We start from the raw sequence: 15625 nt of genomic DNA, 5'->3' as shown, positions 1-15625 counted from the left end.
CGTTCTGTGTACGCTAATCAGTAACGGCCCCCGTTCTGCCGAAAATCCGGCGTTGTCGCCATCGTTGTGACCGGAAAAGCGGGCCAGCCTTCCACCCAGGGCACGTGACCTTGTGACGTCACCACCAACCTGCTCACCGGAAGACTAGAACGACAAAAGGGATTTTCTGTTAATGTGGGCTCGAGTGCTAGCGCACTAAAAGGGGAACAAAGCAAGATAATGAGATGGAACCCGTGCATAAAACGGGAACAAACTCCTTTAGGATAGGAATAGAACGAAAGAAAGAAGAAAAATTTAAAGGAAGTTAACGCGAGGTTCAGCGACATCTGTTAAGGCATTTATACTTTTTCAGGAGTGCATGTTGTTTGGCGAGTCGGTCGTACATCGTTGAGTAAAGGTACTGCGCAAAATAATACAAACATGGACAAAAGGGGACTTTACGTCTAGGTCTCCTTCCTACGCGGTACCGCGCAGAACAGCTGATGAGCCTCGCCTCGCAGCAGCTGCCGCAGATGGTCCATTCGTTGGCTCTCGTCGCACCGTCCAGCCACGGCAACCACCCTCCGGATGGTTACCGTTCCTTCTACAGGGTGACTACCCTCCCGTATGTTCAAATATGCCAAGCACATAACGGTTGCGCCTTCTCACTCTCTCGCGACACCGTCCTTCTTCATAGCAAGTTGGAGATTTCTCCGCCCTCGGCACACCTTAACCACATTCCTGGCGATCACCGCCCTTCCCACGCTCTCGCCACACCCTCCTCCTTCCATGGTAGCGCGCCTCGAACCTTGTAGCCATTGGAAAACCGGTAGGCGTCCGGTGGCATAGGCGATCTCTGGCCACCGCTTCGACGCTCCAGTGGCCCAGCTATCCGTTGGGCTCTTCAAATGGGTACAAGCTACGGCCCGCAGTAGTTCTCGGTTTTAAGGCGAAAGCCTCTAGAGACTCATGACTCGATTGCCAGCGGCGGTGTTCGCAGAAAAGTGTCACTCTATAGCTGTCAATTAAACGTGGTTGAGGTGCCGACCGAGATTTCGAGATCTCAGAGCTACTGCCTTTCCTCAAAAACCTTTCCTCAAAACACATACTTTCGCATTCCTCCGCGTAAGCAGACAAGTTTGGTCACAGTTAAATAGGATTAGGATTATAGGGGTTTAACGTTCCAAAGCGACTCAGGCTATGGTGGACCCCGTAGTGAAGGGGTCCGGAAATTTAGACCACCTGGGGTTCTTTAACGTGCAATGACATCGCACAGCACACGGGCCTCTAGAATTTCGCCTCCATCGAAATTCAGCCGCCGCGGCCAGGATCGAACCCGTGTGTTTCGGGTCAGCAGCCGAGCCCCATAACGTTACACTGAGCCACCGCGGCGGATACATTTGAATAGTAATTAGTAACTAGTTAATTGGTAATTGGTTAATTAGGAAACTAGTATTGCTGGTGGTTGGTCTCGTATGGCGTAACTGGGAACTCAGCATACGATTATGCACCGCGCCAGCAGACAATGCACCTGCGGTTCAGCGTACTGCGCATGCGTATTACGTCAATGAGTGGCCACCATCGTTCGAGAGGAGCGCTCCCCGGGCAATCTTGCCAGACGCCTCTTGAACGCTGATCCGGAAGGATGTCGCCTAAACGCTCTCCTGTGTCTCCAGCAAACAAGCGTGCGCGCGCTAATGAACACCAGCGAAAGTATGTGAAGCGAACAATTGTGTAGTCTTAACTCAACACCTTCACGACACATCAGCGACACAAGCGGCAATAGCGCGCTAAAGGCTTTCGCCTCGCCGCACTTTAGGTCAACAAAGTGCCCCCCCCCCCCCACTGAATTTTTTGCTAAAGGAGTTACATGCTGGGCTATAGTTGGGGTTCTGACAAAGTATTCACCTTTTTAGCGCAAACTCGATAGGACACAGAAAGAAGGGATCCTTTATCCACAATATCTTTTTTTAATAAATGACACATACATCAGGAATAGGGTAGTACTCGAATTTCATTTTTGTTCATTTTTTGCGGCTGGATGTCTTCACCAGGATCATGTCAAGCAACCGCATCAAAGCAGTGATCGACGGTGCGAAAAAGGCATAATGACTGCGCAGCCACGCCCGCATTGGCAGCTGTGTGTATGATTGCAAGGGGGAAATCAATGACGGTGGCGCCGCTGTGACTGCACCGCTGTTACGGTGCCTTGAAGACAATTAGTCACCAGCGCAGCACCAACCAAGTTTCGGCCGCATTTCCACCGGAGGTGAGACCATCCTAAATTACAGGAGGTGTTTGAATAAAAGCTTCCTTGTTGCACTGAGCGACTTTGATGCCGGTTGTCTTTGTGCACATTACGAACAAACGCAGCGCACTTGTATTGTTCGCAGCATCGCCACGGTGGTCAGAAATATTTTGGCAGGAGACTTGACAATCAACCAAACTACACATACCGTATTTACGGGCATAATTTGCGCCCTTTTTATTCAGAAATTAAGGCTCTAAAAAGGGGGTGCGCAAATTACGCGGGGATTTCGCGAGCGCGACATAAAAAACTCCGCAAAGGTCATAAAGTGCAACATAGGTATAGTGTATGTTGCTACGTATACGTCAGCACCCGGACCCGCACCCTACGCTGGCCGGCCCCCGAAAAAAAGTTCACTCTAAATGAAATGCCGCGCACCCCCCCCCCCCCCCCCCCCCTTGTGGGATAGCATGAAGGTGCATGCATGAAGCTGAATAAGACGCTAAAACAGCGTCATCGCTTGCGGCCCAGCCAATTGTTCGGTAGTTCCGGATTCCGTAAGTTTGCTTTAGCAACTTCGTCCGGGAAAGCAACTGCGAATGAATAAATCAACTATTACACTACACAATTCTTTAACAGTACCGCACGAGCGTCGACCAAACTGCTTGTCGGCGCCTTACCACGGCGCGGAGCTGAGAAGCCAGCGAGAATAGCCACGTGCGCACAAGTTTTCCGACACAACGATTGTCGTCTATGTACAAACTTGTGCGCACGCGGTTATTCTCGCTGGCCTCGCAGCTCCGCGCCGTGGTAAGGCGCTGACAAGCAATTTGGAACTTGCCGTATCGTTGTGATATCCCATCGCAAGACACGACCGAACAACCAAACACAAGCCGTCAGAGCGACAGAGAAAAGCGTAGCCGGCAGTCGAGTCACATGCATCAGCCAAACAAACAGCGGTGTTGGCTCTTCAATCAGCTGCCGATCCTCCCTGGAAGCGCTGCTGGCCGTTCCGAGTGGCGATGCCGCTGGTGCCACCGCGATTGTAACAGCGGCCCCTGACACCACCATGAACGCCCAGTGCACAAAAGATTCAAAAAAGCCTTCCGAAGAAACACGCGGAATAGCCGAATGCTACTGGGTAGAGCCATAGGGTAGAGCCCGCGAGTATGATGGTGGTCTAGCGCAGCGCGGTGAGTAAAATATGCGAATAAAAAAAATTTTTTGTTCCCCCGGATGAAAAGTTAAGGGTGCGCGAATTATGCGAGGGCGCAAATTATGCGCGTAAATACGGTATTACAACCCTGGAAATTACACCAGAAGTTCTGAATTAAGTTTCACTAAGGCCTTACCTTTTTAAACTCTTGAGAACTTACTGCTGCACTCCCGCCGCATCTTAGCAATAGTGTCACAGCACATAGAAAACGCACACACATTGTAAATCTACGTCACTTGCCATGCAGCTCAAACGCAGCGCACTGAAAGCGTAAAAGCATGCGAATCTGACGCAAGCACCAGAAGCTCGCTCGAAATGTCACACACTGATGTATGCTAACAGCCATATACCGGCACCATAGTTCTGTTGGTGCAAGAATTCTGCAAAGGGGACTGCAATCCCATTAAGTATTAGGGTTCGTTAACGCGCTGTCTGGTTTTCTGGTAGGCCACAATATAAAGGAAATACATTGCATCCTTCTTTAAACTAGGAACTGAAGTTACAACGCTCGGCACAATTGATATGAAGCAGTGATCAGTGTGAATATAATAAGCCATGGTTCCTTTGAGTAGCGTCTGCACCCAACTGAAATCAATGGCCAGGACCCCGCGAAATGACGCCCTCTTTGATACGACGCGATTAGTGTGCATTAGCCGTGCCATGCCAAAAGCGGGCGTCGCTGACGTGGTGCACGCACGTGCCGTTGTGTGTCCCACGCGCCCCCTGGCGCATGCAACGTGCACCACCGTTTTGGCTGGCTTCCACGCTGCCTCCCCGATTTGGGGAAGTGTGCGTCATTCACCGAACGGGACCGCTGTCGTTTTACCTCCTCACGAATCGCGAAAAGCACCTTAACGTTAGGAGTCAGCCTATATAAAACACAAGTTGCAGACGCAGCAGCCCTGTGACTTAAGTTTAATGCCCTTGAAAGCTGCCGTGCGAAAATCTGCGAAAGCAAAAGTGTCGTTTTTTAACAGCCAGCGAATGGGACGAAAGCTGCTCAACTGTGCACGCATTGTGAACGGCGAAGCACGCGTCCATCAGGAAGAAATAAATTATCACCGGCACATGACAGCCACGAATGGTTGACACTGTAATTGGCAATGCATAATAACAGAAAAAAATATGGGGGCGTGAGCTGCCAAACACAAAAATATAAGAAAGCCCAACTGCGGGTCCTTGTGGGGACACCCAAGCAGCGAAAAATCTCATCGTACGCTTCCAGTAGGCGCTAACTGTGCAGCCATCATAGTGCTAAATATATTCTTCTTAGGTCAGCATTCCGCTGGCCCCTGTTGATCGGCATAAGGAGCAAGAAAGGTGAGCGCAGAAAGGGTAGATATTAGAAACACTCGAAACAGCAGCAATACACTCGCAGTCACACACACGCACACACAAAGGTGCCAAAATAGCTCAGAGATCAGGTGCACAGGGGGTATAATGCCTCTCGGTGGTTGGTGCACAGGGGGCATAATGAGCAGTAAGACCAAACGCTTTAATTAGTCTAATTAGGTGAAAAAGTACAGCGTGTCACAATACACGGCAATTGTTGTTTTTTATGCAGCGGTATCACTAATGGAAGCCTGTGCATAACCATGAACTGCACCAGCTGCAACCGCCGACAGCAGGAAAACACAAATAGAAGCGTGTAATGAAAGTGTCCGCATAAAGACAAACGGGGCACATCTGAAATGCATGTTTAGCGTTTCTTCCCTTTCTAGCTCTCAAGAACACGAAAGAAGCCTTAAACAACATATCATGAATAGCACCACGGCTGCGTTTGTGTACATAATACATGAACTTGTAAGCTTGCTGCGTGACCACACCAAAAACAAAAAGCGAAGTTACTCGGCAAGTCTAGCGTATGTTTTGCGCCGTCGTGTACTACAAAGCAGCTGCCAGGGTCGCACTCGGCGAGCTACGTGCTGCTGGAGGGCGGAATAGCTTGCTGATGACGCGGGCGTGTCCAAGGACCAAAGGCCACTCTAAGCCACTCTTTTCACAGCTCGTTCTTTCGCCTCAGCTCCGCTTTGGCCAGCGGCCGCATCTACCCATAACAGATCACCGCCGGCCTCCAAAAGCACCGGGGAACAGATCAGAACACCAACGCGTTGCACGTGGCGTCGTAAATGCATCTGCTGTTTCATGCACGATTAAAAGCATCTCTGTCACCACGGTGTATGAGTTACTCATATTTACAGCTTTGTTTGTGTTTGCGCGAACCGAAAACTGCTTGCTTTTATGCTACAAAAATGAAGTGGCCGAGAGTTTTGCACATACAGCGCCACAGCCTGGTAGGTCGAGAGCGAAAAAAAAATTAGACTAACATGCGGAAAGAGCAGGCAAGTGCAATTCAAAAATACGCGGGTAAACACAGTTTCATGCTGAAAGTCCTCCTAAGGGTTATAGTCCGACATGCCGTTGAGACTGATTAGAAACAAAAATTGAGAACACTTTAAATAAAGTATGCGCTAGTCCCAGCAAATCGCCAGCAGTTTGTGCTCGATACACACCGAGAAAAAAAGGGTAAGTGGAGAGAGTCAAGTTTATGAAGCTTTACGTATTTACAATTCGGGAACATGATTTCTTTTTCCTCCGTTGGCCTCACAATGCGGGGATATCGCAAAAGGTTAGTGAGTCGTGCCTCCGCACTGACACACACACACGCACGCACACGCACGCACGCACGCACGCACGCGCACGCGCACGCGCACGCACGCACGCACGCACGCACACACACGCACACACGCACGCACACGCACGCGCACACACACGCGCACACACACGCGCACACACACGCACACACACACACACGCGCACACACACGCACACGCACACACACGCGCGCGCGCGCGCGCACACACACTCTCTCTTTCTCTCTCTCTCTCCGTCCGCGACTCGGCGTGACCAAAGAGAGCAAGCTATACCCTCGTTTTCGTCGACGCTCAAAGGTTTCTGCTGAATACGAAACAGACGAACACTAGGCCGGGTGAAGCACCAGCCTGATTGCGCGAGGGCTACTCATATGTGTGAACAGCAACCACTGATTGCCTGGCGTTGCGCACTGCTGTCTAAGGGAATGCGCGTCATCGGGGGCCCGCGACGTGCAGAAGGGATTGAAGCGTCTACCGATGGCTTTGATTTTGACATTTTTGCAGGCTCCCAACGAGCGCAGAGGGGCGCAGCAGAAGCCTTTCTCACTGGGGCCTACCCGAGGAAGGTGTGTAAGGAAAGAAAAAAGGCGAAATCGGTGGCCATGCCAAAGTCTTGTGCACAGGAGGCATTTCACCGCGGTAGGGCTCGAGCACCTTGTCCGCCAACTCCTGCGCTGAATGATTGCAGGAGATTACAAGGTGGTCTCGAAATACTCCGCGCGAAGTTCGTTGGCTGCTCGGGCACAAAACTTGCAGTGCTCACAAATGGCTTATTTGCTCCTTGAAAGAACCAGTGTTGTCCGATTACATTTGGTGCCAAAATGAAGGGCGGAAAAATCGAGTTAAATAATGAATACACAGGTACAAGTAAAATATTCCGGACGTGTGTTCAGAAATTTATAGTGCTACCTGTTCGGTAAAAGTACGAGGTCATCATGCAGCACGTTAGCTTCGCACATTTTTTCTTGTGGGCTGCTTTCAACTAAGACTTTGAGCGTCTTTTTCTTAGTTAACATATACATGACGGATGGGCAGCATTCGCACTACTGACGTTCCGTTCATTCAATAGTGAGCTGTTTTATTCCAGATGCGAACGATTGTTTCGTGAAGGTTACTATTGTGGGGCCCTGCTGGCAACGAGTGGTTGCCGGCAGAGCGCCTCAAGAGGTGTTAAGCATCGCTGCTTATTTCATTCTATCGTGCCATCTCGAGGCTACTTTCATTCACCTAGAAGGAGCTGCGTCCACTGACACTGATGGCAGCGTGAAAACAAAGTCTACATAAGCAGCGCAACGAAGTGGAGGTGTTTTTGGAGCGTGTACCAATTATGATATATGTGACCAAAAACTGGTCCACACTAAAAGACGCAAACGCTCAATATTGCCGTTTTCTATCTGACGCCACAAGACCCTTCACGACAGACACCGTAGTGAAGCAGGGCAAAGGAAGAAACCTACCGCATTCACAAAGTGCGGCAAAGAAAAGCAAGATGCATTTTGTGTTCGTCTCTAGTGCGGCAGGGGGACTAGCAGAGTCGGGCCCCAATGCTTGGAACAAAACGGCGTTACCAACCACGGTCAATGCCATCTCTCTGAGCACGCTTAGCAGAACACACTTTTGGAGGCTCGCAATCGAAAGCATACGTGCCGTAAATAAAGACGAGCCTCCGAAAGCGGAAAGAAAAAACAGCATCACAGAAAGAGTCTTCGAGCACAGCTACTGGAGAGAGGCGCCAGCCGCTCGAGATGCAGTTCTGGGTAGTAACTATGGCAACGGCAGGTGACTATGGCTGGTGCAAGGACTGTGGTGTCGACTCAGTGACGGCGGTGCAGTCTCAACCTTCGATCCCGGTGATGCGTCTCAGCAAATGAAGCCGCCGGCGGCGTTGGGGCGTGCTGTTGCGACAAGTCGCCCCCGGCCGCGTCCACGGCCGAGTAGGCGGCCGAGAAGCCCTTGGCGTTGATGTTGTCGTCCGAGCGAAAACGCAGCAGCAGGGAGCCCGAGCTCGATGTGAACTCCCCCGGCATCTGCGAGCGTCATGCAAACATGTTCAGTCCAACCTCTACCGGCAGCGGTGCCGTCTAATGTGTGCATCGTGTGGCACGTACACACTTCTCGTAAGGGTCGTGTAACGCGAGTCATGGCGCGTCACATGCTCAGACAGTAGCGGACAGCATGAAACGGGGTACAAAGGGCGCCATGTTTGTTTACTATTATTTATCTATTTAACCACACTGCAGGCCAATGCTTCGACCTTAGTACGAGGAGCATGACAAGAAAAGTCAAACCAAGACCACAAAGTTAACTCTAGGCAGCTTAGCAAGAAGACACATTTTTAAGCGAAAATAGCGCAAAAGACGAGGACAACAAGGAAAGAAAACAACAAGCCAAGCGCTAACTCACAACTGAAGTTTATTCACAGGAAGCAAGGAATATACATGAAGAAAAAAACTATATTGTGCGTTAGCAGCCCGTCGGTATGCCTGCATGACAGTGAGGTTCGTTTCCTCGATCCACGTAGCTACACGTCTGTTTGCTTTGCTCCCTTGTTTGCTTTCCCTCTTTATATTCCTTGCTTCCTGTGAATAAACCTTCAGTTGTGAGTTAGCGCTGGTCCTGTTGTTTTCTTTCCTTGTTGACCTCGTCTTTTGAGCTGTTTTCGTTTAAGTATGTGTCACCAACTCGCCCGTATTGGCATCGTGAAGAAGACACAATCGATAACACAATGCAACTCAAGGCGACTTTACTTTGAAAAAAAAAAATAGAGATTGAAGTCTCTTTAGAAAGCCGTTCGATTTTTAAAAAATCGAGGGCAATTCGTTCCACTACTTCACTGCTGTAGGAAAAAAACAGTTCTTATAGAAGTTTCAACAGTTCTTATAGAAGTTTCTTTTTGCTAAAGGGGCGCGTGCAGCGCTAAATGTATACTAGGCGAAATATGGCACGATCTGCTTAGTGTGGAACCAATGTGATTTGTGTAACTCTAAAGACAGGTGGAGACGTGGGATTAACCGGTAGAGGGCGTCAAAGACGCGCAAAACACATTAGGCAATACACATTAGGCGGAAAGGTTGTTCAGCAACGACTACTGGGTTTAATGTATGCGGACGATATTGTACTGTTAGCAGATAGCCAGGAAGATTTGCAAACTGGTGAATTGCTGTGGAGACGAAGGAGACAGTCTAGGTTTCAGTTTTAGCGCAACTAAGTCAGGTGTGATGGTTTTCAACGGCACAACTGATCAGGAGCTTACAATACAAGGCCATGAAATACCCCGAGTCCCCGAATACAAATATCTTGGGGTATGGGTAAACAACGGGCATATGCACACGGAAAAGCACGAACAGTCTCTCATAGCAAAAGGGCGAAGAGATGCCGGGATAATGAAACATAGGGCATTGTGGGGGTACAACAGGTATGAAGTCCTCAGAAATATTTGGAAAGGAATAATGGTGCCGGGGCTTACTTTCGGGAATGCGTTTCTATGCTTAAGGGCTGAAGTTCAGTCGCGATTAGAAGTAAATCAGAAAACTGTCGCAAGATTAGCACTAGGTGCCCACGGGAAAACCACAAACGAGGCAGTACAGGGGGATATGGGCTGGGCAACGTTCTAAGCACGAGAAGCTCAGAGTAAAGTACTATACGAAGAACGCCTGAGGAAATTGGATGATAACTGGTGGGCAGCTAAGGTATTTAAATACCTGTACAGAAAGAGCGTTGACACACAGTGGCGGAAACGAACTTGAAAGCTGGCCAGTAAGTTTGCCAGAGACGAGGAAGGAGAAAGAAAGAGCAATTGAACGACAGGTTAAAAACGTCGAAGGTAAAAATTGGATAGATTCAATGGAAAAGAAGCATAGTGTAAAACTATATCGATGCTGGAAAACGCAGATGAGGAAGGAAACGCTTTAAGAAAACTCAAGAGGCAGTGCCCTCCTCTTTGAAGCTAGGTCAGGGTGTCTTAGAACGCGCTGCTACAGAAAAAAATTTAACGAAGATGACATGTGCTGTGTGTGCTAAATCTGTAGAAACAATAGAACACCTCATCCTAAAATGCGATGGTATCCATACCGATGTCGATGCAGGCACAGTCACTCTTCCTGAGGCCTTAGGGTTTAGAGATAACAATAGTCAAGTGAATGAATCTGCGGTGGAAATTAGCAAAAAGCGATTGGAGGATTGGCGGTACAAAAGCAGAGAGGTGACATAAGTTTTAATGTGTAGGAAGTTTTTTTTTTAAAGGAAATGGCGAATTGTATAAAGAACTTACAGCAGAGTAAAGAAAAATAAAGGAAAAAAACTGAGCATAGTGGCAACAACCACTGCCCCGTTTCAAAAGGGATGCTCCTACCTTCCATTCATACTTGTCCTAGACGAATTTGACATGCTCTGCACTTGCCTTAATCACGCACCGCACGACACATAAAATAGAGCCCAAACTACAGACGCCAAAACTATGCAGTGATATGATTTGATTTAAAGACGCGCAAAACACGTCACATTTGTCCTATACGAATTTTACATGCTCTGCATTTGCCCTAATCACGCACAGTATGACACATAAAATAGAGCCCAAAGTACAAACGCCAAAACTAGGCAGTGATTTGATTTGATTTAGATAGGTTTAAAGTCCCAAAGCGACTGAGGCTATGAGGGACGCCGTAGTGAAGGGCTCCGGAAATTCTGACTACTTGGGGTTCTTTAACGTGCACTGACATCGCACAGTACGCGGGCCTGTAAATCATCGCCTGCACAGAAATTCGACCGCCGCGGCCGGGATCGCACCCAGGTCATTGGGGTCAGCAGACGAGTGCCATAACCACTGCGACACCGCGGCGGCTTCTAGGCAGTGATTAGTGGCAGCGTTTATTCTACAGCTACAAGACCACACGTCACAATTACACATTTTTTTCCCAGTGGCTGTGACCTATAAACAAAGCTTACTCAGAAAACTGACTTCACTTGCTGTTGAGTTAAACATTTTCTGTCGCAATCTTTTTCTTCTACTAACATCTGTTAGCCTACGAACATCTGTATTTCGAGAATGTTGAAGTGCATTTGTAAAGAGAAAGATGTGTATTCACAGCGAGAAGAGCACCCCGTTGGCAGTGGGGACACCAGCTACCTTCGCCCCATGCACTCGCCAAAGAAATATGCACACATTTCAACGCACAAATGCAGTCTGGAAGGAGAAACGGCCTGTCAAAAATGCTGCGACTGAAATGCTGGGTACAGCGATTACTTTGATCAAGTATTCACCTCATGTCGGTAGCACTGTTTGGCACGTAACGGGAAACTAAATAGCGTCGTTAATGGCAGCTGTGCACTAGACGTCAAAAATGAATATCAAAAGTGAGGTTCGACAGTAGTGACGAGTTTCAACACTGCACTTTAGGAACACGTGAGGCCTGGTGTGGTTCTGAAAACAAACTGCTGAAAATGAGCATATTTCACGTGCAACGTCAAGGACAGGGGCGAGTTGGGTGTTCACTGTGCGGGAGGCCGGGCCAGCAGACTGGGCAGTAAAAGACGCAAATCAATGACCACACTGACGAAGCACGCATTCTAAACTGCACAGATACATGGACAATCCGCGCACTGTTTACCAGAATATGCGGTACTAGATTCTTTCCCGGATAGTTGACAGCACGCACTTGGCATTTCTAGCAGTTCCTCTGTGAATGCCTTCGTCCTCTAGAAGTCTGGAGCGGTTTCCAGCACAATTGACTCTTTAGAGGCGAAAATGATTGGGCAAGTTGGTCAGACCTGCTAAAGGGAATAATGGCGCAGCACCAAGTAACAAGGACAGCAGGAAAGCACATACATTACGCCAACCTTGGCGCTTGTGCGTGTGTGTGCTCTCCTGCTGTCCTCGTTACTTGATGCTGCGCCATTATTCCCTTTAGCAGGACTCTTAAGTCTAGGATGTGCGATCTATTCCGGTTATTTCTGTAACTGATGCTGCTTTAATTTGTTCTGTTCCACGATAGATTTCCGTTCCCATCTCTGTCTGCACTGTCCTCAGCCTCGCGTCAAGTTTTTTCATTATACTCAGGGACAGCCTTCTGTGGTTATGCAGTGGAAGCTACGAGCGCGCGCCGCCAGCTTAAACACCTATCTCTCTCCCTAAGTGAGCGCGTGATAAGAGCGTGCTTGCGAAAGCCTTGCGCCTCGCCCAAGTGGCTTCCACTGCATAGCCACAGAAAGCTGTCTCTCAGTACGGCGCCCTTGTTTAGGCCCCACCGATGCCTTGTGGGCAACACTTTTCATTGGGATCATTCAACTCACGTGTCCTTCGCGGTCCGAGTGCGCAGATTAAGTACGTTCCAGAATGTCAGATAAGAAAAACGAGGGCAACGGGAAATTTTTTTGCCAGAAATATTGGAATTATGGAACATTGGAGACCGTTCTGTGTAAGGGGAACTCGAAATGCAAGCGTTTTGACCCAGAACCGTCGTCGAGCGAGCCAGCGTTCATAGGCTTCATCTCGAATCGTGGCGGCACATCCAGGACACAAAAAGGAACGTGAACCCGAGATCTCTTCCGTCTCTGTCACGTGACCACTGAGCAGAAGCGCGTTTTGCTGCCTGCCCCTGAAGAAGGGACCAAGTTTGCCAATGTCTCCTCTATGTGTAATGCAGTGCGGCATATTGATAAATATTTGCTTATTTTAAGATCATCATCATTTATTTTACCCTTAAAGGCCTCTATTGAGGCACTACATAATAGGGGGGGGGGGGCAAACAAAGTAAATACAATTGAAATAGTATGAAGAAGGGTTGAAATGCAGGCCAGTTGGTTCATAGTAATTTGAAACAAACCAGCCACAAAAGACAAGGGACAAGAGAAGGAGTGTACGTGCCACAACGACTGGACTGTCAACTGAGATTTATTAGACAAACCAAAGTCCCAGCAAGGCCAGCAGAGCATGCGCAACAGCCGTATAAAAACTCACAGCGCATAGGGCACACAAGATACACCTCTACCGTGACCGGCCTAAAAAAGCAAATTCCTTCTCGAGTAAGCGCACCGAAGTTGTGCTAGTGCAATCTTGGCCTGAGAAACTGATATGGTATGCCTCCAAGATTTCTCGCTCTTGCTTACACTTGCTTCTACCAAGAATCATTATGTTGCTGAACATTGCAATGGCGAGGAAAGTTGGCACCGTCATCAGACCTCAGGGAGGAGTGGTGCTCACGCAGCCGGTCATTAATATATCGACCTGTTTGGCCTATGTATACTCTTTCACATGTGAGGGGGAACTTGTACACGACCTGAGCGACACACGCCGTGAAGCGGTTCTCGTGCTGCGTTGTACAAACGTGGTTTCTTTCCCTGCCTCGAGAAATGCGCGAGCCCAGACCCGAAAGCTTGCAAGGGGCTGAAAACACCACACTAACTCCCTGCTTGGCCGCAACTTTTTTGATGCTGTGGCTCACTTTATGCACGTATGGCATGACCTCAAATTTCTTGCGTTCAGTTGCTCCACCATCAGCCGGCTTCGTCCGTTGTTTCTTGAGCTTCTGAAGCAGCGATTTAGCCACTGCTTTCAAAAGATACTTAGGGAACCGTGTGGCTTCCAAACGTTGGAATTGATTATCAAGGCTCTTTTTGATAGCGTGGTGACAGCTTTCTTCTAGTGCATTGCGGAAACAATTAATCACAATGCCTCTCTTTACAATCTGGCGGAGCAACGTTGACCTTGATGCAGTGGGAAAGGGTGCGTGCCCGGCACCCTTTCCCACTGCCACTGTCAAGCAACGCTCTGCGTTAGCGCAATTGCTTCCATCACAAGCCGGGCACGCACCCTTTCCCACTGCCTCAAGGTCAACGTTGCTCCGCCCGAGCTGGTGGGTTCTTCGGGCTGCTGGAGCCTTCGACCGGCCATTGGAAGAGGATGGTTAAGATCTGGAAATCGGAGTGCTGGAGGCAAGTGCGCCTTCTGCACGATTGGTTGCGAGTGTTGTGCCTCGTGGGACATGACGAGATGTCAGGAGCTCGCTGCCTCCATGAGCACCGACGTTTGGCAGGCCAGGCAACAGAAATATTCTGTAATCAGCTAAGAGCCCATCTGCCAAAAAAAGGGCTAAGGTGAACAAAGGCACAGTGGCATACTTGGAAGGTGCGACAGTTCCAAAGGTTGTTGATGACCTGCTGAAAAATGGCCCTAAGTACAGCCTTACACCAAGCTTAGGGGCCACGAGCTGCTCGCCACCGTACACCAGCTGGCTGATAAAGCACACAAGGATGAAAAACAGCGCTGTTTGTGTGAAGGGGTCGTCGTTCTTTTGAAGGTTGACAGCAAGCAGTCATTATGAAGCCATCGCGCACTTAACCGTGTTGTCGACCACTTCATCGAAAATGACCTGACCCTACTCCAAGCGGACAAAGAAGGTGGCTTCGTGGTCCTTCCGACAAGTTCTTTTTGAGAGAGGGCAATGGCTGCAGTAGCGAAGAACTTTGTGCCTGCCATTCGGAAGCCCTCAAGGTTAAAGACTGAAGCCATGAAGCTCCTGAAGGAAAGCAACGTGGAGAAACTTTCGAATAGTGTCAAGAAATGCAAGGAAGACCGCCTGCGAGTGTTTTTTTTTTTCAGCAAAAACACATAAGGTGGGTTGCCCTCTAAAAGCTATCATCACGGAGACTGGTTCATGGCAGAAGGTAGTGAGCCAATTCCTTCAGCAACAGTTGACGGCCATCAATGTGCGGGACTCTTTCAGCGTGGCCAGCTCGGCAGCGGTTGCTGACGCTCTTAATAGCGGCATTCCTGGTGCCAACAAGCCTTTTTCGGTTAACATTGAGGACCTTTTCTACAGCATTCCCCACGATGAACTCTTTGTTGCAGTGCGTGAACTTATTGATCATTGCAGTACTGTGAACTTTCAGACCGCATGTGGCATGTCGGTTGATACATTTTTGGAGTTATCTTATTACCTGCCATCAACCGTTGTTGAATTCAAAGGCTCCTTGTTCCTTCAGAAAAGTGGAATATGTATTGGCTCTAGCGTCGCTCCAGTGCTTTCTCAGATATTTTTAGCAAAATTTGACAGAACAGTTCAGGAACTTCTTCAGGACAAGCGTGTGTGCAAAGTTTTTTGGTACCTGAACGATTTTTTAGTACTTTTGGAGCTTTTACCTAATGACACTCTGCCTGCAGCAGTAGACGATGTTTTGAGTGCTTTTAAAGCTTCTTCACGCGCCCTTAATTTCACTCATGAACTCCCTAACAATCATTCCATTAGGTTCCTAGAACTGCAAATAACCTTCTTTGACAATGGTCATTTATGCTGGATGTTTTTACCTAGAAACAAGAACGCTCTGTTACCGTTCGGTTCTGCGCACTCTAAGATTGTAAAGAGAGGCATTGTGATTAATTGTTTCAGCAATGCACTAGAAAAAGCTGTCACCACGCTATCAAAAAGAGCCTTGATAATCAATTCCAACGTTTGGAAGCATCTTTTGAAAGCAGTGGCTGAATCGGTGCTTCAGAAGCTCAAGAAAGAACGGACGAAGCCGGCTGATGGTGGA

At 48.7% G+C, this 15625-nt stretch overlaps 1 protein-coding gene across 1 annotated transcript in view; it reads right to left on the bottom strand.

The window, feature by feature from the left end:
• Nucleotides 1-4917: 4917 nt before the first annotated feature.
• The window catches only part of LOC144130049 (dorsal-ventral patterning tolloid-like protein 1), a 32280-nt gene continuing 21572 nt past the window's right edge, over nt 4918-15625 (bottom strand). Inside the window, exon 5 of the mRNA XM_077664081.1 lies at nt 4918-8124. Within this exon, the coding sequence (XP_077520207.1) occupies nt 7912-8124 (213 nt within the window). The 3' untranslated portion in view covers nt 4918-7911. The remainder of the gene's footprint in view (nt 8125-15625) is intronic.

Source organism: Amblyomma americanum, chromosome 1, assembly GCF_052857255.1.
Source record: "Amblyomma americanum isolate KBUSLIRL-KWMA chromosome 1, ASM5285725v1, whole genome shotgun sequence".
Lineage (NCBI taxonomy): Eukaryota > Metazoa > Arthropoda > Arachnida > Ixodida > Ixodidae > Amblyomma > Amblyomma americanum.
The sequence above is the reverse complement of the archived record's forward strand: the minus strand, read 5'-3'. Positions and strand labels throughout refer to the sequence as shown.